This window comes from Peromyscus eremicus, chromosome 17, assembly GCF_949786415.1.
Source record: "Peromyscus eremicus chromosome 17, PerEre_H2_v1, whole genome shotgun sequence".
Taxonomy (NCBI): domain Eukaryota; kingdom Metazoa; phylum Chordata; class Mammalia; order Rodentia; family Cricetidae; genus Peromyscus; species Peromyscus eremicus.
This window is the reverse complement of record NC_081433.1, coordinates 44732668-44757896: the sequence shown is the minus strand read 5'-3', so window position 1 is coordinate 44757896 and position 25229 is coordinate 44732668. Positions and strand designations below refer to the sequence as shown.

Genomic DNA, 25229 nt, shown 5'->3' with positions numbered 1-25229 from the left:
TGACAAGACACCATGACCACAGCAACTCTTATAAAGAAACATTTAATGTGAGTGGCTCATTACAGTTTAAGAAATGGCAGGGAGCATGGCTGCATGCAGGCGAACAGTACTGGGGAGATAGCTGAGAGTCTTACATCTTGTAGGCAACAGGAAGTCAACTGAGACACTGGGTTTAGAGAAGGCTCTCTCCTTCTCTAAATCCAAGCAAGTTGTTAAAAGAAAAAACCAGAATCTCTGTATCATGACAGAAGAAAGAGCCATCTTCTGATACGGGAGAGGAAAAAATAAAAAAAAAATTGAGCCACCTTTCTATTGCCACTAATCTCAATTATTTGATTCTATTTTGATCCTTTAAACTTTAAACTTTTTTTTTTCGAGACAGGGTTTCTCTGTGTAGCTTTGCGCCTTTCCTGGAACTCACTTTGGAGACCAGGCTGGCCTCGAACTCACAGAGATCCACCTGGCCACCACCGCCCGGCTCCTTTAAACTTTTTTTTTTTTTTTTTTTTTTTTTTTTTGGTTTTTCGAGACAGGGTTTCTCTGTGTAGCTTTGAGCCTTTCCTGGAACTCACTTGGTAGCCCAGGGGGGCCTCGAACTCATAGAGATCCGCCTGGCTCTGCCTCCCGAGTGCTGGGATTAAAGGCGTGCGCCACCACCGCCCGGCCTCCTTTAAACTTTTTTAAGGTATGAATTTTGTATCAAAATTTATGAGATTAATATATATATACATATATATATATATGTTAAACTTTTGTTATGATATTAATGGTCATATAGAGTTCTAACGAATTCTAGAACAAGGGCTTCAGTTTGCTGCCTATACATGTTTTTGTGTTCAGGTCTCTATCAGTTTTCTGCAGGGAATTGTGACTAGGCCTAACAGTGAACTTGAAGTCTCCACAAAGATGATGGTGCCCCACAACAATAATTCCATGTGGACAATAATAATAACACTAATCTGACAACCTTCATCCACAGATTAGCTTTCGCTACGAAACTGCCAAGAACAATTTTGAGATGGCTAGCTGGGATGATCCTGCCTCACAGACTACTGAAACAATGATTTCAGATAAGCCCTGCACTTTGTCATTATGCAGAAACTCCACAAAAAAGATATAGCTATGTCTCCCAGAACTTGACAATTAATGCAAAATTTTTTTCTTTTAAGAATGCCCTAAAGATGTCTTTGCCCACAAATAGCAGGAAGCAAATTTAAGAACACAATACCCACATTCCCCAGAGGTGGGGTAGGGAGGATGGTTTTTGTTCTTTCCATGGGTTTTGGGTTTGGAATAATTTTCATTGTTTAGGAAGGCTCGTTACAAGTTGTTGTTGTTAATGGTTAGGAAAAGGGATAAACAAAGGAGATTAGATTTAAGGTTGTTGTTTGAAAAAAAGAGATCTAGAAATGATAGAAAAGAGGGTAGGTAATTGAATCTACTCTGCAAAGAAAAGGGAGGATATAGATATGACATAAATAAAAAGATAGATTATTGACTCTACATTTAAAAGACAACTGCTAGTTTTAAATACTTTACATTGGATTGAATTTTTATTTATTGTATACAAATTATATATATTGAGATTGGTATTATTAGAAAATGCTATACATATATTTCTAATCTTATTCAGGTTATTGTACTTATATAGTTCATTTAACAATGTAATGCAATTTGTTAATTCTTGTATGTTATTATAACCAACTATTAGGATACAAAGAAATGAAAGTTAGTAGTTAGATATTACAATCAAACTTGTCATATTAGGTACGTTTTCAAGGTCAAGCAAAGTTATTTTAGACAGACAGGAGGGGCTTGTCTTCTGGACAGTTTCTGGGCCGCAACGTCATCAGGCTCAAGGCGAAGGCAAAGTCCCCCCGGTCCGGCTCAGGAGGGGGCTCCAACTGGGACCTCTCTGACCAAATGGCCGCTAAGTCCTTGGCGAAGGGGACCAGGAGCTGCTCTTTCCTCAAGAGCTCCATGGTCTGCTCGAAGTTCATCTCTGCCAGGGTGTCACGGAGCTTGGGCAGGGAAGAGAGTTTCTGGAGGGTTTGGTAGAGCTTGCTTGGCTCTGTCTCCGTGCACAGGTGCCGCTGCAGCTCCAGCAGGGCTTCTGCGCTGGAGGAGGCGGCCTCCATGTCCACTGATGAAGACCCGAGGGGGCACCCCGGAAGCCCCAAGGTTGACTGGACAAGCCCTCTGCCTGGGGACGCGACGACGGGCTCTCAGGAGCAGAGGACACTGGGCTGGCCTGCGAGTCAGCTGGCACTCTGCCTCACTGCTGCTCTGCGCGACCCTCCCTCCCCCCCTTGCTTTGAAGGCGGTGGGTGGGCCGAGCTCCCTCACCGCTGCCCAATCAAACACCTAGGCTGCATTGGCTGGGCACGCCCTTTCCGACTTACAGGTCTCTAAGCCACACCCACAGACCAAATCTCTTGCCTGATCTTCAAATCCTGGGGGGTGGGGGCCCGCGGGGAGGGGGAGAAAACAAGCACAGAGACCTGATGGGTTCCAGGCCACTGTCTCCCTTACAGGTGACCCCTGCCACTTGGGACCCTAAGTAGGAACTTCTGTCTGCTTTGGGCAAAGTGCGCTCACAAGCGGTTCATGCCAGCCTAGGGTGCATCCCATAGATGGCAACTAGTCACACTGCTTGTGCCACAAAAAGATGGAATCCATTCTGCCACACCCACCACCCTTTCTCTCTCTCTTACTCTCTCTTGGTCTAGCTCCCTCTTTCACGCACTTGCTCTTCCTTTCTAGGTTTCTCTCCCACTCCTTCTCTCTCTCTCTTTCACTCACAGACACACTAGCACATGCACGTGCACACACACATACACACACACACACACACACACACACACACACACCAATATCCTTTTCTCCTCCTCGCCCCAATTTTTTTTGTTTTTTTGTTTTTTTGTTTTTGCACATAGGGTGTCTCTGTGTAACAGCCCTGGCTGTCCTGTAACTTGCTTTGTAGACCAGGCTGGTCTGGAACTTACAGAGATCCACCTGCCTCTGCCTCCCTGAGGGCTGAGATTAAATGGGTGTGTCACCACAACCCACCCTTATCCACTTTTTTTTACACACCCACACAGCCAAACAGACACATAGTTTCACCTCCATACTTTCTTTTTAGGATCTTGATGTTCAATTTCATTGCCTTTTCTTTGGACTCAGTTTTAGCTTCTCTTGTTTCAATTTTACCTTTTGGTGCTTGTGGACTGCATGCCGAACGCTCCTGATATATTTATGTATCAGCTCTTTATGTATCTTTGAATCTAGAAGTCTAGGTATCCATTTCTCTATATGTTGATCTGTAGGGATGTGTGCACAATTATCTTCTTAACGGATTAGTTAGGTGATGGAAGGAAAGGTGCAGTCCTGACTGGGGATGAGGAGGGGCTGGAATCAGCTTCAATCCTTAGCTGTTTGTAAACTGACTGCACGAGTGAATCAAGAAGTTGAGTGTGTCCCTCTGCAACCACCGAGTTCCAATGGAAGAGGAAGGCAAAGGAAGGTCTGGGTTCTTGGTGCTCTTCTTTCTTTCTTACTTATTTGTTTGTTTGTTTGTTTATCTATTTATGTATGTATCTATGCATGTATCTATGTATGTATCTATCCACCATCTATCTATGTAACTCTCTATCTCTCTATCTATTTATTTATTTATTCATTCATTCATTTATTTGTTTGTTTGTTTATTTATTTATTTATTTATTTATTTATTTATTTATTTATTTCCTTTGACGCCAAGGTGTTGGGCACTGGAGTTCTTGGGAAGCGATTGGGTGGAGGGAAAGTCCAAAGTGCCAAGTGGAGTGTTTGCTCTGGGAAGCCAGGTCTTTTTGCGGATGGCAGTCTAGGCGCTCCCAGGTGGGCGGAAAGCGCCGCCTGTGTGTCTCTGGAGCAGGCAGGGAAGCCTGCCCAGGTTCCCCGGAGAGGGCGGCCAGGAGCTTGAGCAGGAGCAGAGACCCCAGGAGCAGGCTCTGCAAAGTCTGGGCTCTCCAACCGGGCGGGCTGGCAGCAGCGGGTGGGCGGGCTGGCGGGCTGGCGGGCTGGTGGGCGCCCTTTCCGGCCAAAGGAGAGAGCAGGTCTGGTTCAGAGTGATTGCCAGCAATTCCAGGGCAGAGAGCATCCTCGGGTCACCTCCGAGAGAGCTTCTTCTTGTAATCCCTGAGGACCTTGGCCATGAGCGGGGCAGGTCTCTTCTTAGGCTGGCTCTTGTTGCAGGGAGCCCTCCGTGGCGGGCGCTGGGCAGAGGCCTCCTGGCGGCTGCTCATTTCGGAGGAGGCGGCCCCTCTGGCTGCAGACTCTGCCTGCTGGCCTGGGCAGAGTCTGGAACCTTGAGCCTGGAAGGCTATCATCTTGGTTTGGCGGCCTCCAGGCTCCTTGGCTTGCGCGCCTTGGAGGCGGGCTCTCAGAGCTTGCAGCCTCAGCTCAGGAGACTCCTGCAGCTGCAGGATTGTGGCGCTGGCAGTCTTGGTGTGCATTGCCTTGCCCCTGTGTGTCTGTGTCTGGTGACGGGACTCCTCCCCTTGCTGCCAGGGCTCACTTTCTTCCGCTGTGTCTTGGCAGCGAGTTTTCGATGGGCAGTCAAGGGGCTCAGCAAGGCGCCCTCGCTGCGAGTTCTGCAGGAGCCTGGCAGGTGCACGACCCGAATAGACTGGCGTCTTGAAGTGGGTCCTGCGCACCCAAGGCAGGGAGTCTTGGTCAGTGTGCAAGGAAGAGTGCTCCAGGCCACCCAGCGGGAAGCCATCTTGGAACCTGGAAGCCTCTTGTGCAAGGGGATGCCCAGCGAGGACGCCAGTGTCGTTGGGATCTTGGCAACTCGGAGACTTGCCAAGGGGCACCTTGGCTCCAGGGCTGAGGGCCTCCTCAGCTTTCCGGGTGCTTTTTCCCCTCCTCTTGCACCCAGTCAGCTGCAGCTGCAGAGCAGAGGAAGGAGGAGAGCTGTGAGAGTTGAGGCAGGCCTCCAAAGGATCAGCTGGGGCCCCTTCCTCCATCCAGTGGCCTGGAGTCTTTCCCCCAGCACCTGACTCGCTGGAGATGGCCTTTGCCACTTGGAAGCGCCAGGGCTCCTCTCTACTTCCTCGGGGCTTTGCCACAGGCACCCGCTTCTGTGCAGCTAGCTGTGGCTCCCCTAAGGACACTCTTGGCCTCTTGCTTCCTCTTGGCTCCAGCCTTGGGCTTCTAGTCACCCTTCGCTGGAGGCTTGTGTGTGGGCTTAGGCTCGCTCCAAGTACCGGGCTCGGGCTCGGGCTTGGGCTCGGGCTCGGGCTGGGGCTCAGGCTCGGGCTGGGGCTCAGGCTCCGGACAGGACTTGAGTGTTTGCTACTGCTGCTGCTGCTCCTGCTGCTGCTCCTGCTGCTCCTGCTGCTGCTGCTGCTCACTTGGCAAACCTCTGTCCCATCTTGTCTGTGTTTCCTTGGCGCGGACTCACGGGGCTTGTCTTCTGGACAGTTTCTGGGCCGCAACGTCATCAGGCTCAAGGCGAAGGCAAAGTCCCCCCGGTCCGGCTCAGGAGGGGGCTCCAACTGGGACCTCTCTGACCAAATGGCCGCTAAGTCCTTGGCGAAGGGGACCAGGAGCTGCTCTTTCCTCAAGAGCTCCATGGTCTGCTCGAAGTTCATCTCTGCCAGGGTGTCACGGAGCTTGGGCAGGGAAGAGAGTTTCTGGAGGGTTTGGTAGAGCTTGCTTGGCTCTGTCTCCGTGCACAGGTGCCGCTGCAGCTCCAGCAGGGCTTCTGCGCTGGAGGAGGCGGCCTCCATGTCCACTGATGAAGACCCGAGGGGGCACCCCGGAAGCCCCAAGGTTGACTGGACAAGCCCTCTGCCTGGGGACGCGACGACGGGCTCTCAGGAGCAGAGGACACTGGGCTGGCCTGCGAGTCAGCTGGCACTCTCTGCCTCACTGCTGCTCTGCCCGACCCTCCCTCCCCCCCCTTGCTTTGAAGGCGGTGGGTGGGCCGAGCTCCCTCACCGCTGTCCAATCAAACACCTAGGCTGCATCGGCTGGGCACGCCCTTTCCGACTTACAGGTCTCTAAGCCACACCCACAGACCAAATCTCTTGCCTGATCTTCATCTCCTGGGGGGTGGGGGCCCGCGGGGAGGGGGAGAAAACAAGCACAGAGACCTGATGGGTTCCAGGCCACTGTCTCCCTTACAGGTGACCCCTGCCACTTGGGACCCTAAGTAGGAACTTCTGTCTGCTTTGGGCACAGTGCGCTCACAAGCGGTTCATGCCAGCCTAGGGTGCATCCCATAGATGGCAACTAGTCACACTGCTTGTGCCACAAAAAGATGGAATCCATTCTGCCACACCCACCACCCTTTCTCTCTCTCTTACTCTCTCTTGGTCTCGCTCCCTCTTTCACTCACTTGCTCTTCCTTTCTAGGTTTCTCTCCCACTCCTTCTCTCTCTCTCTTTCACTCACAGACACACTAGCACATGCACGTGCACACACACACACACACACACACACACACACACACAAATATCCTTTTCTCCTCCTCGCCCCAATATATATATATATATTTTTTTTTTGGTTTTTGGTTTTTGCACATAGGGTTTCTCTGTGTAACAGCCCTGGCTGTCCTGGAACTTGCTTTGTAGACCAGGCTGGTCTGGAACTTACAGAGATCCACCTGCCTCTGCCTCCCTGAGGGCTGAGATTAAATGGGTGTGTCACCACAACCCACCCTTATCCACTTTTTTTACACACCCACACAGCCAAACAGACACATAGTTTCACCTACATACTTTCTTTTTAGGATCTTGATGTTCAATTTCATTGCCTTTTCTTTGGACTCAGTTTTAGCTTCTCTTGTTTCAATTTTACCTTTTGGTGCTTGTGGACTACATGCCGAACTCTCCTGCTATATTTATGTATCAGCTCTTTATGTATCTTTGAATCTAGAAGTCTGGTATCCATTTCTCTATATGTTGATCTGTAGGGATGTGTGCACAATTATCTTTTTAACGGATTAGTTAGGTGATGGAAGGAAAGGTGCAGTCCTGACTGGGGATGAGGAGGGGCTGGAATCAGCTTCAATCCTTAGCTGTTTGTAAATTGACTGCACTGGTGAATCAAGAAGTTGAGTGTGTCCCTCTGCAACCACCGAGTTCCAATGGAAGAGGAAGGCAAAGGAAGGTCTGGGTTCTTGGTGCTCTTCTTTCTTTCTTACTTATTTGTTTGTTTGTTTGTTTGTTTGTTTATCTATTTATGTATGTATCTATGTATGTATCTATGTATGTATCTATCCACCATCTATCTATGTAACTCTCTATCTCTCTATCTATCTATTTATTTATTTATTCATTCATTCATTTATTTATTTGTTTATTTATTTATTTATTTATTTATTTATTTATTTATTTATTTCCTTTGACGCCAAGGTGTTGGGCACTGGAGTTCTTGGGAAGCGGTTGGGTGGAGGGAAAGTCCAAAGTGCCAAGTGGAGTGTTTGCTCTGGGAAGCCAGGTCTTTTTGCGGATGGCAGTCTAGGCACTCCCAGGTGGGCGGAAAGCTCCGCCTGTGTGTCTGGGGAGCAGGCAGGGAAGCCTGCCCAGGTTCCCCGGAGAGGGCGGCCAGGAGCTTGAGCAGGGGCAGAGACCCCAGGAGCAGGCTCTGCAAAGTCTGGGCTCTCCAACCGGGCATGCTGGCAGCAGCGGGTGGGAGGGCTGGCGGGCTGGCGGGCTGGCAGGCTGGCGGGCGCCCTTTCCGGCCAAAGGAGAGAGCAGGTCTGGTCCAGAGTGATTGCCAGCAATTCCAGGGCAGAGAGCATCCTCGGGTCACCTCCGAGAGAGCTTCTTCTTGTAATCCCTGAGGACCTTGGCCATGAGCGGGGCAGGTCTCTTCTTAGGCTGGGTCTTGTTGCAGGGAGCCCTCCGTGGCGGGCGCTGGGCAGAGGCCTCCTGGCGGCTGCTCATTTCGGAGGAGGCGGCCCCTCGGGCTGCAGACTCTGCCTGCTGGCCTGGGCAGAGTCTTGAACCTTGAGCCTGGAAGGCTATCATCTTGGTTTGGCGGCCTCCGGGCTTCTTGGCTTGCGCGCCTTGGAGGCGGGCTCTCAGAGCTTGCAGCCTCAGCTCAGGAGACTCCTGCAGCTGGAGGATTGTGGCGCTGGCAGTCTTGGTGTGCATTGCCTTGCCCCTGTGTGTCTGTGTCTGGTGACGGGACTCCTCCCCTGGCTGCCAGGGCTCACTTTCTTCCGCTGCGTCTTGGCAGCCAGTTTTCCAGGGGCAGTCAAGGGGTTCAGCAAGGCGCCCTCGCTGCGAGTTCTGCAGGAGCCTGGCAGGTGCACGACCCGAATAGACTGGCGTCTTGAAGTGGGTCCTGCGCACCCAAGCCAAGACCAAGTCTTGGTCAGCGTGCAAGGAAGAGTGCTCCGGGCCACCCAGCGGGAAGCCATCTTGGAGACTGGAAGCCTCTTGTGCAAGGGGATGCCCAGCGAGGACGCCAGTGTCGTTGGGATCTTGGCAACTCGGAGACTTGCCAAGGGGCACCTTGGCTCCAGGGCTAAGAGCCTCCTCAGCTTTCAGGGTGCTTTTTCCCCTCCCCTTGCACCCAGTCAGCTGCAGCTGCAGAGCAGAGGAAGGAGGAGAGCTGTGAGAGTTGAGGCAGGCCTCCAAAGGATCAGCTGGGGCCCCTTCCTCCATCCAGTGGCCTGGAGTCTTTCCCCCAGCACCTGACTCGCTGGAGATGGCCTTGGCCACTTGGAAGCGCCAGGGCTCCTCTCTACTTCCTCGGGGCTTTGCCACAGGCACCCGCTTCTGTGCAGCTAGCTGTGGCTCCCCTAAGGACACTCTTGGCCTCTTGCTTCCTCTTGGCTCCAGCCTTGGGCTTCTAGTCACCCTTCGCTGGAGGCTTGTGTGTGGGCTTAGGCTCGCTCCAAGTACCGGGCTCGGGCTCGGGCTCCGGCTCGGGCTGGGGCTCAGGCTCGGGCTGGGGCTCAGGCTCCGGACAGGACTTGAGTGTTTGCTGCTGCTGCTCCTGCTGCTGCTGCTGCTGCTCCTGCTGCTGCTGCTGCTCACTTGGCAAACCTCTGTCCCATCTTGTCTGTGTTTCCTTGGCGCGGACTCACGGGGCTTGTCTTCTGGACAGTTTCTGGGCCGCAACGTCATCAGGCTCAAGGCGAAGGCAAAGTCCCCCCGGTCCGGCTCAGGATGGGGCTCCAACTGGGACCTCTCTGACCAAATGGCCGCTAAGTCCTTGGCGAAGGGGACCAGGAGCTGCTCTTTCCTCAAGAGCTCCATGGTCTGCTCGAAGTTCATCTGTGCCAGGGTGTCACGGAGCTTGGGCAGGGAAGAGAGTTTCTGGAGGGTTTGGTAGAGCTTGCTTGGCTCTGTCTCCGTGCACAGGTGCCGCTGCAGCTCCAGCAGGGCTTCTGCGCTGGAGGAGGCGGCCTCCATGTCCACTGATGAAGACCCGAGGGGGCACCCCGGAAGCCCCAAGGTTGACTGGACAAGCCCTCTGCCTGGGGACGCGACGACGGGCTCTCAGGAGCAGAGGACACTGGGCTGGCCTGCGAGTCAGCTGGCACTCTCTGCCTCACTGCTGCTCTGCCCGACCCTCCCTCCCCCCCTTGCTTTGAAGGCGGTGGGTGGGCCGAGCTCCCTCACCGCTGTCCAATCAAACACCTAGGCTGCATCGGCTGGGCACGCCCTTTCCGACTTACAGGTCTCTAAGCCACACCCACAGACCAAATCTCTTGCCTGATCTTCATCTCCTGGGGGGTGGGGGCCCGCGGGGAGGGGGAGAAAACAAGCACAGAGACCTGATGGGTTCCAGGCCACTGTCTCCCTTACAGGTGACCCCTGCCACTTGGGACCCTAAGTAGGAACTTCTGTCTGCTTTGGGCACAGTGCGCTCACAAGCGGTTCATGCCAGCCTAGGGTGCATCCCATAGAGGGCAACTAGTCACACTGCTTGTGCCACAAAAAGATGGAATCCATTCTGCCACACCCACCACCCTGTCTCTCTCTCTTACTCTCTCTTGGTCTCGCTCCCTCTTTCACTCACTTGCTCTTCCTTTCTAGGTTTCTCTCCCACTCCTTCTCTCTCTCTCTTTCACTCACAGACACACTAGCACATGCACGTGCACACACACACACACACACACACACACACACACACACACACCAATATCTTTTTCCCCTCCTCGCCCCAATATATATATATTTTTTTTTTTTTGGTTTTTGCACATAGGGTTTCTCAGCCCTGGCTGTCCTGGAACTTGCTTTGTAGACCAGGCTGGTCTGGAACTTACAGAGATCCACCTGCCTCTGCCTCCCTGAGGGCTGAGATTAAATGGGTGTGTCACCACAACCCACCCTTATCCACTTTTTTTACACACCCACACAGCCAAACAGACACATAGTTTCACCTACATACTTTCTTTTTAGGATCTTGATGTTCAATTTCATTGCCTTTTCTTTGGACTCAGTTTTAGCTTCTCTTGTTTCAATTTTACCTTTTGGTGCTTGTGGACTACATGCCGAACTCTCCTGCTATATTTATGTATCAGCTCTTTATGTATCTTTGAATCTAGAAGTCTGGTATCCATTTCTCTATATGTTGATCTGTAGGGATGTGTGCACAATGATCTTTTTAACGGATTAGTTAGGTGATGGAAGGAAAGGTGCAGTCCCGACTGGGGATGAGGAGGGGCTGGAATCAGCTTCAATCCTTAGCTGTTTGTAAATTGACTGCACGAGTGAATCAAGAAGTTGAGTGTGTCCCTCTGCAACCACCGCGTTCCAATGGAAGAGGAACGCAAAGGAAGGTCTGGGTTCTTGGTGCTCTTCTTTCTTTCTTACTTATTTGTTTGTTTGTTTGTTTATCTATTTATGTATGTATCTATGTATGTATCTATGTATGTATCTATGTATGTATCTATCCACCATCTATCTATGTAACTCTCTATCTCTCTATTTATTTATTTATTCATTCATTCATTTATTTATTTGTTTATTTATTTATTTATTTATTTATTTATTTATTTATTTCCTTTGACGCCAAGGTGTTGGGCACTGGAGTTCTTGGGAAGCGATTGGGTGGAGGGAAAGTCCAAAGTGCCAAGTGGAGTGTTTGCTCTGGGAAGCCAGGTCTTTTTGCGGATGGCAGTCTAGGCGCTCCCAGGTGGGCGGAAAGCGCCGCCTGTGTGTCTGGGGAGCAGGCAGGGAAGCCTGCCCAGGTTCCCCGGAGAGGGCGGCCAGGAGCTTGAGCAGGAGCAGAGACCCCAGGAGCAGGCTCTGCAAAGTCTGGGCTCTCCAACCGGGCGGGCTGGCAGCAGCGGGTGGGCGGGCTGGCGGGCTGGCGGGCTGGCGGGCTGGCGGGCTGGCGGGCGCCCTTTCCGGCCAAAGGAGAGAGCAGGTCTGGTTCAGAGTGATTGCCAGCAATTCCAGGGCAGAGAGCATCCTCGGGTCACCTCCGAGAGAGCTTCTTCTTGTAATCCCTGAGGACCTTGGCCATGAGCGGGGCAGGTCTCTTCTTAGGCTGGCTCTTGTTGCAGGGAGCCCTCCGTGGCGGGCGCTGGGCAGAGGCCTCCTGGCGGCTGCTCATTTCGGAGGAGGCGGCCCCTCGGGCTGCAGACTCTGCCTGCTGGCCTGGGCAGAGTCTTGAACCTTGAGCCTGGAAGGCTATCATCTTGGTTTGGCGGCCTCCAGGCTCCTTGGCTTGCGCGCCTTGGAGGCGGGCTCTCAGAGCTTGCAGCCTCAGCTCAGGAGACTCCTGCAGCTGGAGGATTGTGGCGCTGGCAGTCTTGGTGTGCATTGCCTTGCCCCTGTGTGTCTGTGTCTGGTGACGGGACTCCTCCCCTGGCTGCCAGGGCTCACTTTCTTCCGCTGCGTCTTGGCAGCCAGTTTTCCAGGGGCAGTCAAGGGGTTCAGCAAGGCGCCCTCGCTGCGAGTTCTGCAGGAGCCTGGCAGGTGCACGACCCGAATAGACTGGCGTCTTGAAGTGGGTCCTGCGCACCCAAGCCAAGACCAAGTCTTGGTCAGTGTGCAAGGAAGAGTGCTCCGGGCCACCCAGCGGGAAGCCATCTTGGAGACTGGAAGCCTCTTGTGCAAGGGGATGCCCAGCGAGGACGCCAGTGTCGTTGGGATCTTGGCAACTCGGAGACTTGCCAAGGGGCACCTTGGCTCCAGGGCTGAGGGCCTCCTCAGCTTTCAGGGTGCTTTTTCCTCTCCCCTTGCACCCAGTCAGCTGCAGCTGCAGAGCAGAGGAAGGAGGAGAGCTGTGAGAGTTGAGGCAGGCCTCCAAAGGATCAGCTGGGGCCCCTTCCTCCATCCAGTGGCCTGGAGTCTTTCCCCCAGCACCTGACTCGCTGGAGATGGCCTTGGCCACTTGGAAGCGCCAGGGCTCCTCTCTACTTCCTCGGGGCTTTGCCACAGGCACCCGCTTCTGTGCAGCTAGCTGTGGCTCCCCTAAGGACACTCTTGGCCTCTTGCTTCCTCTTGGCTCCAGCCTTGGGCTTCTAGTCACCCTTCGCTGGAGGCTTGTGTGTGGGCTTAGGCTCGCTCCAAGTACCGGGCTCGGGCTCGGGCTCGGGCTCGGGCTGGGGCTCAGGCTCCGGACAGGACTTGAGTGTTTGCTGCTGCTGCTCCTGCTGCTGCTGCTGCTGCTCCTGCTGCTGCTGCTGCTCACTTGGCAAACCTCTGTCCCATCTTGTCTGTGTTTCCTTGGCGCGGACTCACGGGGCTTGTCTTCTGGACAGTTTCTGGGCCGCAACGTCATCAGGCTCAAGGCGAAGGCAAAGTCCCCCCGGTCCGGCTCAGGATGGGGCTCCAACTGGGACCTCTCTGACCAAATGGCCGCTAAGTCCTTGGCGAAGGGGACCAGGAGCTGCTCTTTCCTCAAGAGCTCCATGGTCTGCTCGAAGTTCATCTGTGCCAGGGTGTCACGGAGCTTGGGCAGGGAAGAGAGTTTCTGGAGGGTTTGGTAGAGCTTGCTTGGCTCTGTCTCCGTGCACAGGTGCCGCTGCAGCTCCAGCAGGGCTTCTGCGCTGGAGGAGGCGGCCTCCATGTCCACTGATGAAGACCCGAGGGGGCACCCCGGAAGCCCCAAGGTTGACTGGACAAGCCCTCTGCCTGGGGACGCGACGACGGGCTCTCAGGAGCAGAGGACACTGGGCTGGCCTGCGAGTCAGCTGGCACTCTCTGCCTCACTGCTGCTCTGCCCGACCCTCCCTCCCCCCCTTGCTTTGAAGGCGGTGGGTGGGCCGAGCTCCCTCACCGCTGTCCAATCAAACACCTAGGCTGCATCGGCTGGGCACGCCCTTTCCGACTTACAGGTCTCTAAGCCACACCCACAGACCAAATCTCTTGCCTGATCTTCATCTCCTGGGGGGTGGGGGCCCGCGGGGAGGGGGAGAAAACAAGCACAGAGACCTGATGGGTTCCAGGCCACTGTCTCCCTTACAGGTGACCCCTGCCACTTGGGACCCTAAGTAGGAACTTCTGTCTGCTTTGGGCACAGTGCGCTCACAAGCGGTTCATGCCAGCCTAGGGTGCATCCCATAGAGGGCAACTAGTCACACTGCTTGTGCCACAAAAAGATGGAATCCATTCTGCCACACCCACCACCCTGTCTCTCTCTCTTACTCTCTCTTGGTCTCGCTCCCTCTTTCACTCACTTGCTCTTCCTTTCTAGGTTTCTCTCCCACTCCTTCTCTCTCTCTCTTTCACTCACAGACACACTAGCACATGCACGTGCACACACACACACACACACACACACACACACACACACACACCAATATCTTTTTCCCCTCCTCGCCCCAATATATATATATTTTTTTTTTTTTGGTTTTTGCACATAGGGTTTCTCAGCCCTGGCTGTCCTGGAACTTGCTTTGTAGACCAGGCTGGTCTGGAACTTACAGAGATCCACCTGCCTCTGCCTCCCTGAGGGCTGAGATTAAATGGGTGTGTCACCACAACCCACCCTTATCCACTTTTTTTACACACCCACACAGCCAAACAGACACATAGTTTCACCTACATACTTTCTTTTTAGGATCTTGATGTTCAATTTCATTGCCTTTTCTTTGGACTCAGTTTTAGCTTCTCTTGTTTCAATTTTACCTTTTGGTGCTTGTGGACTACATGCCGAACTCTCCTGCTATATTTATGTATCAGCTCTTTATGTATCTTTGAATCTAGAAGTCTGGTATCCATTTCTCTATATGTTGATCTGTAGGGATGTGTGCACAATGATCTTTTTAACGGATTAGTTAGGTGATGGAAGGAAAGGTGCAGTCCCGACTGGGGATGAGGAGGGGCTGGAATCAGCTTCAATCCTTAGCTGTTTGTAAATTGACTGCACGAGTGAATCAAGAAGTTGAGTGTGTCCCTCTGCAACCACCGCGTTCCAATGGAAGAGGAACGCAAAGGAAGGTCTGGGTTCTTGGTGCTCTTCTTTCTTTCTTACTTATTTGTTTGTTTGTTTGTTTATCTATTTATGTATGTATCTATGTATGTATCTATGTATGTATCTATGTATGTATCTATCCACCATCTATCTATGTAACTCTCTATCTCTCTATTTATTTATTTATTCATTCATTCATTTATTTATTTGTTTGTTTATTTATTTATTTATTTATTTATTTATTTATTTCCTTTGACGCCAAGGTGTTGGGCACTGGAGTTCTTGGGAAGCGATTGGGTGGAGGGAAAGTCCAAAGTGCCAAGTGGAGTGTTTGCTCTGGGAAGCCAGGTCTTTTTGCGGATGGCAGTCTAGGCGCTCCCAGGTGGGCGGAAAGCGCCGCCTGTGTGTCTGGGGAGCAGGCAGGGAAGCCTGCCCAGGTTCCCCGGAGAGGGCGGCCAGGAGCTTGAGCAGGAGCAGAGACCCCAGGAGCAGGCTCTGCAAAGTCTGGGCTCTCCAACCGGGCGGGCTGGCAGCAGCGGGTGGGCGGGCTGGCGGGCTGGCGGGCTGGCGGGCTGGCGGGCGCCCTTTCCGGCCAAAGGAGAGAGCAGGTCTGGTTCAGAGTGATTGCCAGCAATTCCAGGGCAGAGAGCATCCTCGGGTCACCTCCGAGAGAGCTTCTTCTTGTAATCCCTGAGGACCTTGGCCATGAGCGGGGCAGGTCTCTTCTTAGGCTGGCTCTTGTTGCAGGGAGCCCTCCGTGGCGGGCGCTGGGCAGAGGCCTCCTGGCGGCTGCTCATTTCGGAGGAGGCGGCCCCTCGGGCTGCAGACTCTGCCTGCTGGCCTGGGCAGAGTCTTGAACCTTGAGCCTGGAAGGCTATCATCTTGGTTTGGCGGCCTCCAGGCTCCTTGGCTTGCGCGCCTTGGAGGCGGGCTCTCAGAGCTTGCAGCCTCAGCTCAGGAGACTCCTGCAGCTGGAGGATTGTGGCGCTGGCAGTCTTGGTGTGCATTGCCTTGCCCCTGTGTGTCTGTGTCTGGTGACGGGACTCCTCCCCTGGCTGCCAGGGCTCACTTTCTTCCGCTGCGTCTTGGCAGCCAGTTTTCCAGGGGCAGTCAAGGGGTTCAGCAAGGCGCCCTCGCTGCGAGTTCTGCAGGAGCCTGGCAGGTGCACGACCCGAATAGACTGGCGTCTTGAAGTGGGTCCTGCGCACCCAAGCCAAGACCAAGTCTTGGTCAGTGTGCAAGGAAGAGTGCTCCGGGCCACCCAGCGGGAAGCCATCTTGGAGACTGGAAGCCTCTTGTGCAAGGGGATGCCCAGCGAGGACGCCAGTGTCGTTGGGATCTTGGCAACTCGGAGACTTGCCAAGGGGCACCTTGGCTCCAGGGCTGAGGGCCTCCTCAGCTTTCAGGGTGCTTTTTCCCCTCCCCTTGCACCCAGTCAGCTGCAGCTGCAGAGCAGAGGAAGGAGGAGAGCTGTGAGAGTTGAGGCAGGCCTCCAAAGGATCAGCTGGGGCCCCTTCCTCCATCCAGTGGCCTGGAGTCTTTCCCCCAGCACCTGACTCGCTGGAGATGGCCTTGGCCACTTGGAAGCGCCAGGGCTCCTCTCTACTTCCTCGGGGCTTTGCCACAGGCACCCGCTTCTGTGCAGCTAGCTGTGGCTCCCCTAAGGACACTCTTGGCCTCTTGCTTCCTCTTGGCTCCAGCCTTGGGCTTCTAGTCACCCTTCGCTGGAGGCTTGTGTGTGGGCTTAGGCTCGCTCCAAGTACCGGGCTCGGGCTCGGGCTCGGGCTCGGGCTGGGGCTCAGGCTCCGGACAGGACTTGAGTGTTTGCTGCTGCTGCTCCTGCTGCTGCTGCTGCTGCTCCTGCTGCTGCTGCTGCTCACTTGGCAAACCTCTGTCCCATCTTGTCTGTGTTTCCTTGGCGCGGACTCACGGGGCTTGTCTTCTGGACAGTTTCTGGGCCGCAACGTCATCAGGCTCAAGGCGAAGGCAAAGTCCCCCCGGTCCGGCTCAGGATGGGGCTCCAACTGGGACCTCTCTGACCAAATGGCCGCTAAGTCCTTGGCGAAGGGGACCAGGAGCTGCTCTTTCCTCAAGAGCTCCATGGTCTGCTCGAAGTTCATCTGTGCCAGGGTGTCACGGAGCTTGGGCAGGGAAGAGAGTTTCTGGAGGGTTTGGTAGAGCTTGCTTGGCTCTGTCTCCGTGCACAGGTGCCGCTGCAGCTCCAGCAGGGCTTCTGCGCTGGAGGAGGCGGCCTCCATGTCCACTGATGAAGACCCGAGGGGGCACCCCGGAAGCCCCAAGGTTGACTGGACAAGCCCTCTGCCTGGGGACGCGACGACGGGCTCTCAGGAGCAGAGGACACTGGGCTGGCCTGCGAGTCAGCTGGCACTCTCTGCCTCACTGCTGCTCTGCCCGACCCTCCCTCCCCCCCTTGCTTTGAAGGCGGTGGGTGGGCCGAGCTCCCTCACCGCTGTCCAATCAAACACCTAGGCTGCATCGGCTGGGCACGCCCTTTCCGACTTACAGGTCTCTAAGCCACACCCACAGACCAAATCTCTTGCCTGATCTTCATCTCCTGGGGGGTGGGGGCCCGCGGGGAGGGGGAGAAAACAAGCACAGAGACCTGATGGGTTCCAGGCCACTGTCTCCCTTACAGGTGACCCCTGCCACTTGGGACCCTAAGTAGGAACTTCTGTCTGCTTTGGGCACAGTGCGCTCACAAGCGGTTCATGCCAGCCTAGGGTGCATCCCATAGAGGGCAACTAGTCACACTGCTTGTGCCACAAAAAGATGGAATCCATTCTGCCACACCCACCACCCTGTCTCTCTCTCTTACTCTCTCTTGGTCTCGCTCCCTCTTTCACTCACTTGCTCTTCCTTTCTAGGTTTCTCTCCCACTCCTTCTCTCTCTCTCTTTCACTCACAGACACACTAGCACATGCACGTGCACACACACACACACACACACACACACACACACACACCAATATCTTTTTCCCCTCCTCGCCCCAATATATATATATATTTTTTTTTTTGGTTTTTGCACATAGGGTTTCTCAGCCCTGGCTGTCCTGGAACTTGCTTTGTAGACCAGGCTGGTCTGGAACTTACAGAGATCCACCTGCCTCTGCCTCCCTGAGGGCTGAGATTAAATGGGTGTGTCACCACAACCCACCCTTATCCACTTTTTTTACACACCCACACAGCCAAACAGACACATAGTTTCACCTACATACTTTCTTTTTAGGATCTTGATGTTCAATTTCATTGCCTTTTCTTTGGACTCAGTTTTAGCTTCTCTTGTTTCAATTTTACCTTTTGGTGCTTGTGGACTACATGCCGAACTCTCCTGCTATATTTATGTATCAGCTCTTTATGTATCTTTGAATCTAGAAGTCTGGTATCCATTTCTCTATATGTTGATCTGTAGGGATGTGTGCACAATGATCTTTTTAACGGATTAGTTAGGTGATGGAAGGAAAGGTGCAGTCCCGACTGGGGATGAGGAGGGGCTGGAATCAGCTTCAATCCTTAGCTGTTTGTAAATTGACTGCACGAGTGAATCAAGAAGTTGAGTGTGTCCCTCTGCAACCACCGCGTTCCAATGGAAGAGGAACGCAAAGGAAGGTCTGGGTTCTTGGTGCTCTTCTTTCTTTCTTACTTATTTGTTTGTTTGTTTGTTTATCTATTTATGTATGTATCTATGTATGTATCTATGTATGTATCTATGTATGTATCTATCCACCATCTATCTATGTAACTCTCTATCTATCTATTTATTTATTTATTCATTCATTTATTTATTTATTTATTTATTTATTTATTTATTTATTTATTTATTTCCTTTGACGCCAAGGTGTTGGGCACTGGAGTTCTTGGGAAGCGATTGGGTGGAGGGAAAGTCCAAAGTGCCAAGTGGAGTGTTTGCTCTGGGAAGCCAGGTCTTTTTGCGGATGGCAGTCTAGGCGCTCCCAGGTGGGCGGAAAGCGCCGCCTGTGTGTCTGGGGAGCAGGCAGGGAAGCCTGCCCAGGTTCCCCGGAGAGGGCGGCCAGGAGCTTGAGCAGGAGCAGAGACCCCAGGAGCAGGCTCTGCAAAGTCTGGGCTCTCCAACCGGGCGGGCTGGCAGCAGCGGGTGGGCGGGCTGGCGGGCTGGCGGGCTGGCGGGCTGGCGGGCTGGTGGGCGCCCTTTCCGGCCAAAGGAGAGAGCAGGTCTGGTTCAGAGTGATTGCCAGCAATTCCAGGGCAGAGAGCATCCTCGGGTCACCTCCGAGAGAGCTTCTTCTTGTAATCCCTGAGGACCTTGGCCATGAGCGGGGCAGGTCTCTTCTTAGGCTGGCTCTTGTTGCAGGGAGCCCTCCGTGGCGGGCGCTGGGCAGAGGCCTCCTGGCGGCTGCTCATTTCGGAGGAGGCGGCCCCTCGGGCTGCAGACTCTGCCTGCTGGCCTGGGCAGAGTCTTGAACCTTGAGCCTGGAAGGCTATCATCTTGGTTTGGCGGCCTCCAGGCTCCTTGGCTTGCGCGCCTTGGAGGCGGGCTCTCAGAGCTTGCAGCCTCAGCTCAGGAGACTCCTGCAGCTGGAGGATTGTGGCGCTGGCAGTCTTGGTGTGCATTGCCTTGCCCCTGTGTGTCTGTGTCTGGTGACGGGACTCCTCCCCTGGCTGCCAGGGCTCACTTTCTTCCGCTGCGTCTTGGCAGCCAGTTTTCCAGGGGCAGTCAAGGGGTTCAGCAAGGCGCCCTCGCTGCGAGTTCTGCAGGAGCCTGGCAGGTGCACGACCCGAATAGACTGGCGTCTTGAAGTGGGTCCTGCGCACCCAAGCCAAGACCAAGTCTTGGTCAGTGTGCAAGGAAGAGTGCTCCGGGCCACCCAGCGGGAAGCCATCTTGGAGACTGGAAGCCTCTTGTGCAAGGGGATGCCCAGCGAGGACGCCAGTGTCGTTGGGATCTTGGCAACTCGGAGACTTGCCAAGGGGCACCTTGGCTCCAGGGCTGAGGGCCTCCTCAGCTTTCAGGGTGCTTTTTCCCCTCCCCTTGCACCCAGTCAGCTGCAGCTGCAGAGCAGAGGAAGGAGGAGAGCTGTGAGAGTTGAGGCAGGCCTCCAAAGGATCAGCTGGGGCCCCTTCCTCCATCCAGTGGCCTGGAGTCTTTCCCCCAGCACCTGACTCGCTGGAGATGGCCTTGGCCACTTGGAAGCGCCAGGGCTCCTCTCTACTTCCTCGGGGCTTTGCCACAGGCACCCGCTTCTGTGCAGCTAGCTGTGGCTCCCCTAAGGACACTCTTGGCCTCTTGCTTCCTCTTGGCTCCAGCCTTGGGCTTCTAGTCACCCTTCGCTGGAGGCTTGTGTGTGGGCTTAGGCTCGCTCCAAGTACCGGGCTCGGGCTCGGGCTCGGGCTCGGGCTCGGGCTCAGGCTCCGGACAGGACTTGAGTGTTTGCTGCTGCTGCTCCTGCTGCTGCTGCTGCTGCTCCTGCTGCTGCTGCTGCTCACTTGGCAAACCTCTGTCCCATCTTGTCTGTGTTTCCTTGGCGCGGACTCACGGGGCTTGTCTTCTGGACAGTTTCTGGGCCGCAACGTCATCAGGCTCAAGGCGAAGGCAAAGTCCCCCCGGTCCGGCTCAGGATGGGGCTCCAACTGGGACCTCTCTGACCAAATGGCCGCTAAGTCCTTGGCGAAGGGGACCAGGAGCTGCTCTTTCCTCAAGAGCTCCATGGTCTGCTCGAAGTTCATCTGTGCCAGGGTGTCACGGAGCTTGGGCAGGGAAGAGAGTTTCTGGAGGGTTTGGTAGAGCTTGCTTGGCTCTGTCTCCGTGCACAGGTGCCGCTGCAGCTCCAGCAGGGCTTCTGCGCTGGAGGAGGCGGCCTCCATGTCCACTGATGAAGACCCGAGGGGGCACCCCGGAAGCCCCAAGGTTGACTGGACAAGCCCTCTGCCTGGGGACGCGACGACGGGCTCTCAGGAGCAGAGGACACTGGGCTGGCCTGCGAGTCAGCTGGCACTCTCTGCCTCACTGCTGCTCTGCCCGACCCTCCCTCCCCCCCTTGCTTTGAAGGCGGTGGGTGGGCCGAGCTCCCTCACCGCTGTCCAATCAAACACCTAGGCTGCATCGGCTGGGCACGCCCTTTCCGACTTACAGGTCTCTAAGCCACACCCACAGACCAAATCTCTTGCCTGATCTTCATCTCCTGGGGGGTGGGGGCCCGCGGGGAGGGGGAGAAAACAAGCACAGAGACCTGATGGGTTCCAGGCCACTGTCTCCCTTACAGGTGACCCCTGCCACTTGGGACCCTAAGTAGGAACTTCTGTCTGCTTTGGGCACAGTGCGCTCACAAGCGGTTCATGCCAGCCTAGGGTGCATCCCATAGAGGGCAACTAGTCACACTGCTTGTGCCACAAAAAGATGGAATCCATTCTGCCACACCCACCACCCTGTCTCTCTCTCTTACTCTCTCTTGGTCTCGCTCCCTCTTTCACTCACTTGCTCTTCCTTTCTAGGTTTCTCTCCCACTCCTTCTCTCTCTCTCTTTCACTCACAGACACACTAGCACATGCACGTGCACACACACACACACACACACACACACACACACACACCAATATCTTTTTCCCCTCCTCGCCCCAATATATATATATATTTTTTTTTTTGGTTTTTGCACATAGGGTTTCTCAGCCCTGGCTGTCCTGGAACTTGCTTTGTAGACCAGGCTGGTCTGGAACTTACAGAGATCCACCTGCCTCTGCCTCCCTGAGGGCTGAGATTAAATGGGTGTGTCACCACAACCCACCCTTATCCACTTTTTTTACACACCCACACAGCCAAACAGACACATAGTTTCACCTACATACTTTCTTTTTAGGATCTTGATGTTCAATTTCATTGCCTTTTCTTTGGACTCAGTTTTAGCTTCTCTTGTTTCAATTTTACCTTTTGGTGCTTGTGGACTACATGCCGAACTCTCCTGCTATATTTATGTATCAGCTCTTTATGTATCTTTGAATCTAGAAGTCTGGTATCCATTTCTCTATATGTTGATCTGTAGGGATGTGTGCACAATGATCTTTTTAACGGATTAGTTAGGTGATGGAAGGAAAGGTGCAGTCCCGACTGGGGATGAGGAGGGGCTGGAATCAGCTTCAATCCTTAGCTGTTTGTAAATTGACTGCACGAGTGAATCAAGAAGTTGAGTGTGTCCCTCTGCAACCACCGCGTTCCAATGGAAGAGGAACGCAAAGGAAGGTCTGGGTTCTTGGTGCTCTTCTTTCTTTCTTACTTATTTGTTTGTTTGTTTGTTTATCTATTTATGTATGTATCTATGTATGTATCTATGTATGTATCTATGTATGTATCTATCCACCATCTATCTATGTAACTCTCTATCTATCTATTTATTTATTTATTCATTCATTTATTTATTTATTTATTTATTTATTTATTTATTTATTTATTTATTTATTTCCTTTGACGCCAAGGTGTTGGGCACTGGAGTTCTTGGGAAGCGATTGGGTGGAGGGAAAGTCCAAAGTGCCAAGTGGAGTGTTTGCTCTGGGAAGCCAGGTCTTTTTGCGGATGGCAGTCTAGGCGCTCCCAGGTGGGCGGAAAGCGCCGCCTGTGTGTCTGGGGAGCAGGCAGGGAAGCCTGCCCAGGTTCCCCGGAGAGGGCGGCCAGGAGCTTGAGCAGGAGCAGAGACCCCAGGAGCAGGCTCTGCAAAGTCTGGGCTCTCCAACCGGGCGGGCTGGCAGCAGCGGGTGGGCGGGCTGGCGGGCTGGCGGGCTGGCGGGCTGGCGGGCTGGTGGGCGCCCTTTCCGGCCAAAGGAGAGAGCAGGTCTGGTTCAGAGTGATTGCCAGCAATTCCAGGGCAGAGAGCATCCTCGGGTCACCTCCGAGAGAGCTTCTTCTTGTAATCCCTGAGGACCTTGGCCATGAGCGGGGCAGGTCTCTTCTTAGGCTGGCTCTTGTTGCAGGGAGCCCTCCGTGGCGGGCGCTGGGCAGAGGCCTCCTGGCGGCTGCTCATTTCGGAGGAGGCGGCCCCTCGGGCTGCAGACTCTGCCTGCTGGCCTGGGCAGAGTCTTGAACCTTGAGCCTGGAAGGCTATCATCTTGGTTTGGCGGCCTCCAGGCTCCTTGGCTTGCGCGCCTTGGAGGCGGGCTCTCAGAGCTTGCAGCCTCAGCTCAGGAGACTCCTGCAGCTGGAGGATTGTGGCGCTGGCAGTCTTGGTGTGCATTGCCTTGCCCCTGTGTGTCTGTGTCTGGTGACGGGACTCCTCCCCTGGCTGCCAGGGCTCACTTTCTTCCGCTGCGTCTTGGCAGCCAGTTTTCCAGGGGCAGTCAAGGGGTTCAGCAAGGCGCCCTCGCTGCGAGTTCTGCAGGAGCCTGGCAGGTGCACGACCCGAATAGACTGGCGTCTTGAAGTGGGTCCTGCGCACCCAAGCCAAGACCAAGTCTTGGTCAGTGTGCAAGGAAGAGTGCTCCGGGCCACCCAGCGGGAAGCCATCTTGGAGACTGGAAGCCTCTTGTGCAAGGGGATGCCCAGCGAGGACGCCAGTGTCGTTGGGATCTTGGCAACTCGGAGACTTGCCAAGGGGCACCTTGGCTCCAGGGCTGAGGGCCTCCTCAGCTTTCAGGGTGCTTTTTCCCCTCCCCTTGCACCCAGTCAGCTGCAGCTGCAGAGCAGAGGAAGGAGGAGAGCTGTGAGAGTTGAGGCAGGCCTCCAAAGGATCAGCTGGGGCCCCTTCCTCCATCCAGTGGCCTGGAGTCTTTCCCCCAGCACCTGACTCGCTGGAGATGGCCTTGGCCACTTGGAAGCGCCAGGGCTCCTCTCTACTTCCTCGGGGCTTTGCCACAGGCACCCGCTTCTGTGCAGCTAGCTGTGGCTCCCCTAAGGACACTCTTGGCCTCTTGCTTCCTCTTGGCTCCAGCCTTGGGCTTCTAGTCACCCTTCGCTGGAGGCTTGTGTGTGGGCTTAGGCTCGCTCCAAGTACCGGGCTCGGGCTCGGGCTCGGGCTCGGGCTCGGGCTCAGGCTCCGGACAGGACTTGAGTGTTTGCTGCTGCTGCTCCTGCTGCTGCTGCTGCTGCTCCTGCTGCTGCTGCTGCTCACTTGGCAAACCTCTGTCCCATCTTGTCTGTGTTTCCTTGGCGCGGACTCACGGGGCTTGTCTTCTGGACAGTTTCTGGGCCGCAACGTCATCAGGCTCAAGGCGAAGGCAAAGTCCCCCCGGTCCGGCTCAGGATGGGGCTCCAACTGGGACCTCTCTGACCAAATGGCCGCTAAGTCCTTGGCGAAGGGGACCAGGAGCTGCTCTTTCCTCAAGAGCTCCATGGTCTGCTCGAAGTTCATCTGTGCCAGGGTGTCACGGAGCTTGGGCAGGGAAGAGAGTTTCTGGAGGGTTTGGTAGAGCTTGCTTGGCTCTGTCTCCGTGCACAGGTGCCGCTGCAGCTCCAGCAGGGCTTCTGCGCTGGAGGAGGCGGCCTCCATGTCCACTGATGAAGACCCGAGGGGGCACCCCGGAAGCCCCAAGGTTGACTGGACAAGCCCTCTGCCTGGGGACGCGACGACGGGCTCTCAGGAGCAGAGGACACTGGGCTGGCCTGCGAGTCAGCTGGCACTCTCTGCCTCACTGCTGCTCTGCCCGACCCTCCCTCCCCCCCTTGCTTTGAAGGCGGTGGGTGGGCCGAGCTCCCTCACCGCTGTCCAATCAAACACCTAGGCTGCATCGGCTGGGCACGCCCTTTCCGACTTACAGGTCTCTAAGCCACACCCACAGACCAAATCTCTTGCCTGATCTTCATCTCCTGGGGGGTGGGGGCCCGCGGGGAGGGGGAGAAAACAAGCACAGAGACCTGATGGGTTCCAGGCCACTGTCTCCCTTACAGGTGACCCCTGCCACTTGGGACCCTAAGTAGGAACTTCTGTCTGCTTTGGGCACAGTGCGCTCACAAGCGGTTCATGCCAGCCTAGGGTGCATCCCATAGAGGGCAACTAGTCACACTGCTTGTGCCACAAAAAGATGGAATCCATTCTGCCACACCCACCACCCTGTCTCTCTCTCTTACTCTCTCTTGGTCTCGCTCCCTCTTTCACTCACTTGCTCTTCCTTTCTAGGTTTCTCTCCCACTCCTTCTCTCTCTCTCTTTCACTCACAGACACACTAGCACATGCACGTGCACACACACACACACACACACACACACACACACACACACCAATATCTTTTTCCCCTCCTCGCCCCAATATTTTTTTTTTTTTTTTTTGGTTTTTGCACATAGGGTTTCTCAGCCCTGGCTGTCCTGGAACTTGCTTTGTAGACCAGGCTGGTCTGGAACTTACAGAGATCCACCTGCCTCTGCCTCCCTGAGGGCTGAGATTAAATGGGTGTGTCACCACAACCCACCCTTATCCACTTTTTTTACACACCCACACAGCCAAACAGACACATAGTTTCACCTACATACTTTCTTTTTAGGATCTTGATGTTCAATTTCATTGCCTTTTCTTTGGACTCAGTTTTAGCTTCTCTTGTTTCAATTTTACCTTTTGGTGCTTGTGGACTACATGCCGAACTCTCCTGCTATATTTATGTATCAGCTCTTTATGTATCTTTGAATCTAGAAGTCTGGTATCCATTTCTCTATATGTTGATCTGTAGGGATGTGTGCACAATGATCTTTTTAACGGATTAGTTAGGTGATGGAAGGAAAGGTGCAGTCCCGACTGGGGATGAGGAGGGGCTGGAATCAGCTTCAATCCTTAGCTGTTTGTAAATTGACTGCACGAGTGAATCAAGAAGTTGAGTGTGTCCCTCTGCAACCACCGCGTTCCAATGGAAGAGGAACGCAAAGGAAGGTCTGGGTTCTTGGTGCTCTT

The 25229-nt window shown here is 54.2% G+C and overlaps 6 protein-coding genes across 6 annotated transcripts; all 6 read right to left on the bottom strand.

Moving 5' to 3' along the window:
* Nucleotides 1-4148: 4148 nt before the first annotated feature.
* LOC131894227 (elongin-A3 member D-like) lies at nucleotides 4149-5774 on the bottom strand. The gene is made up of 2 exons (XM_059244459.1): nucleotides 5447-5774; nucleotides 4149-5146 (listed from the first exon to the last, which is right to left on the bottom strand). Exons 1-2 carry the CDS (start codon nucleotides 5772-5774, stop codon nucleotides 4149-4151), a joined length of 1326 nt encoding a protein of 441 aa, XP_059100442.1.
* Nucleotides 5775-7799: 2025 nt separating this feature from the next.
* LOC131894226 (elongin-A2-like) lies at nucleotides 7800-9416 on the bottom strand. Its single transcript, XM_059244458.1, has 2 exons — nucleotides 9089-9416; nucleotides 7800-8800 (listed from the first exon to the last, which is right to left on the bottom strand). The coding sequence occupies exons 1-2, from the start codon at nucleotides 9414-9416 to the stop codon at nucleotides 7800-7802; spliced, it is 1329 nt and encodes a 442-aa protein (XP_059100441.1).
* A 2014-nt stretch (nucleotides 9417-11430) lies between these two features.
* On the bottom strand, nucleotides 11431-13029 carry LOC131894225 (elongin-A2-like). Its single transcript, XM_059244457.1, has 2 exons — nucleotides 12702-13029; nucleotides 11431-12431 (listed from the first exon to the last, which is right to left on the bottom strand). The coding sequence occupies exons 1-2, from the start codon at nucleotides 13027-13029 to the stop codon at nucleotides 11431-11433; spliced, it is 1329 nt and encodes a 442-aa protein (XP_059100440.1).
* A 2006-nt stretch (nucleotides 13030-15035) lies between these two features.
* Nucleotides 15036-16634, bottom strand: LOC131894224 (elongin-A2-like). Its single transcript, XM_059244456.1, has 2 exons — nucleotides 16307-16634; nucleotides 15036-16036 (listed from the first exon to the last, which is right to left on the bottom strand). The coding sequence occupies exons 1-2, from the start codon at nucleotides 16632-16634 to the stop codon at nucleotides 15036-15038; spliced, it is 1329 nt and encodes a 442-aa protein (XP_059100439.1).
* Nucleotides 16635-18636: 2002 nt separating this feature from the next.
* Nucleotides 18637-20235, bottom strand: LOC131894223 (elongin-A2-like). Its single transcript, XM_059244455.1, has 2 exons — nucleotides 19908-20235; nucleotides 18637-19637 (listed from the first exon to the last, which is right to left on the bottom strand). The coding sequence occupies exons 1-2, from the start codon at nucleotides 20233-20235 to the stop codon at nucleotides 18637-18639; spliced, it is 1329 nt and encodes a 442-aa protein (XP_059100438.1).
* A 2006-nt stretch (nucleotides 20236-22241) lies between these two features.
* Nucleotides 22242-23840, bottom strand: LOC131894222 (elongin-A2-like). Its single transcript, XM_059244453.1, has 2 exons — nucleotides 23513-23840; nucleotides 22242-23242 (listed from the first exon to the last, which is right to left on the bottom strand). The coding sequence occupies exons 1-2, from the start codon at nucleotides 23838-23840 to the stop codon at nucleotides 22242-22244; spliced, it is 1329 nt and encodes a 442-aa protein (XP_059100436.1).
* Nucleotides 23841-25229: the final 1389 nt, after the last annotated feature.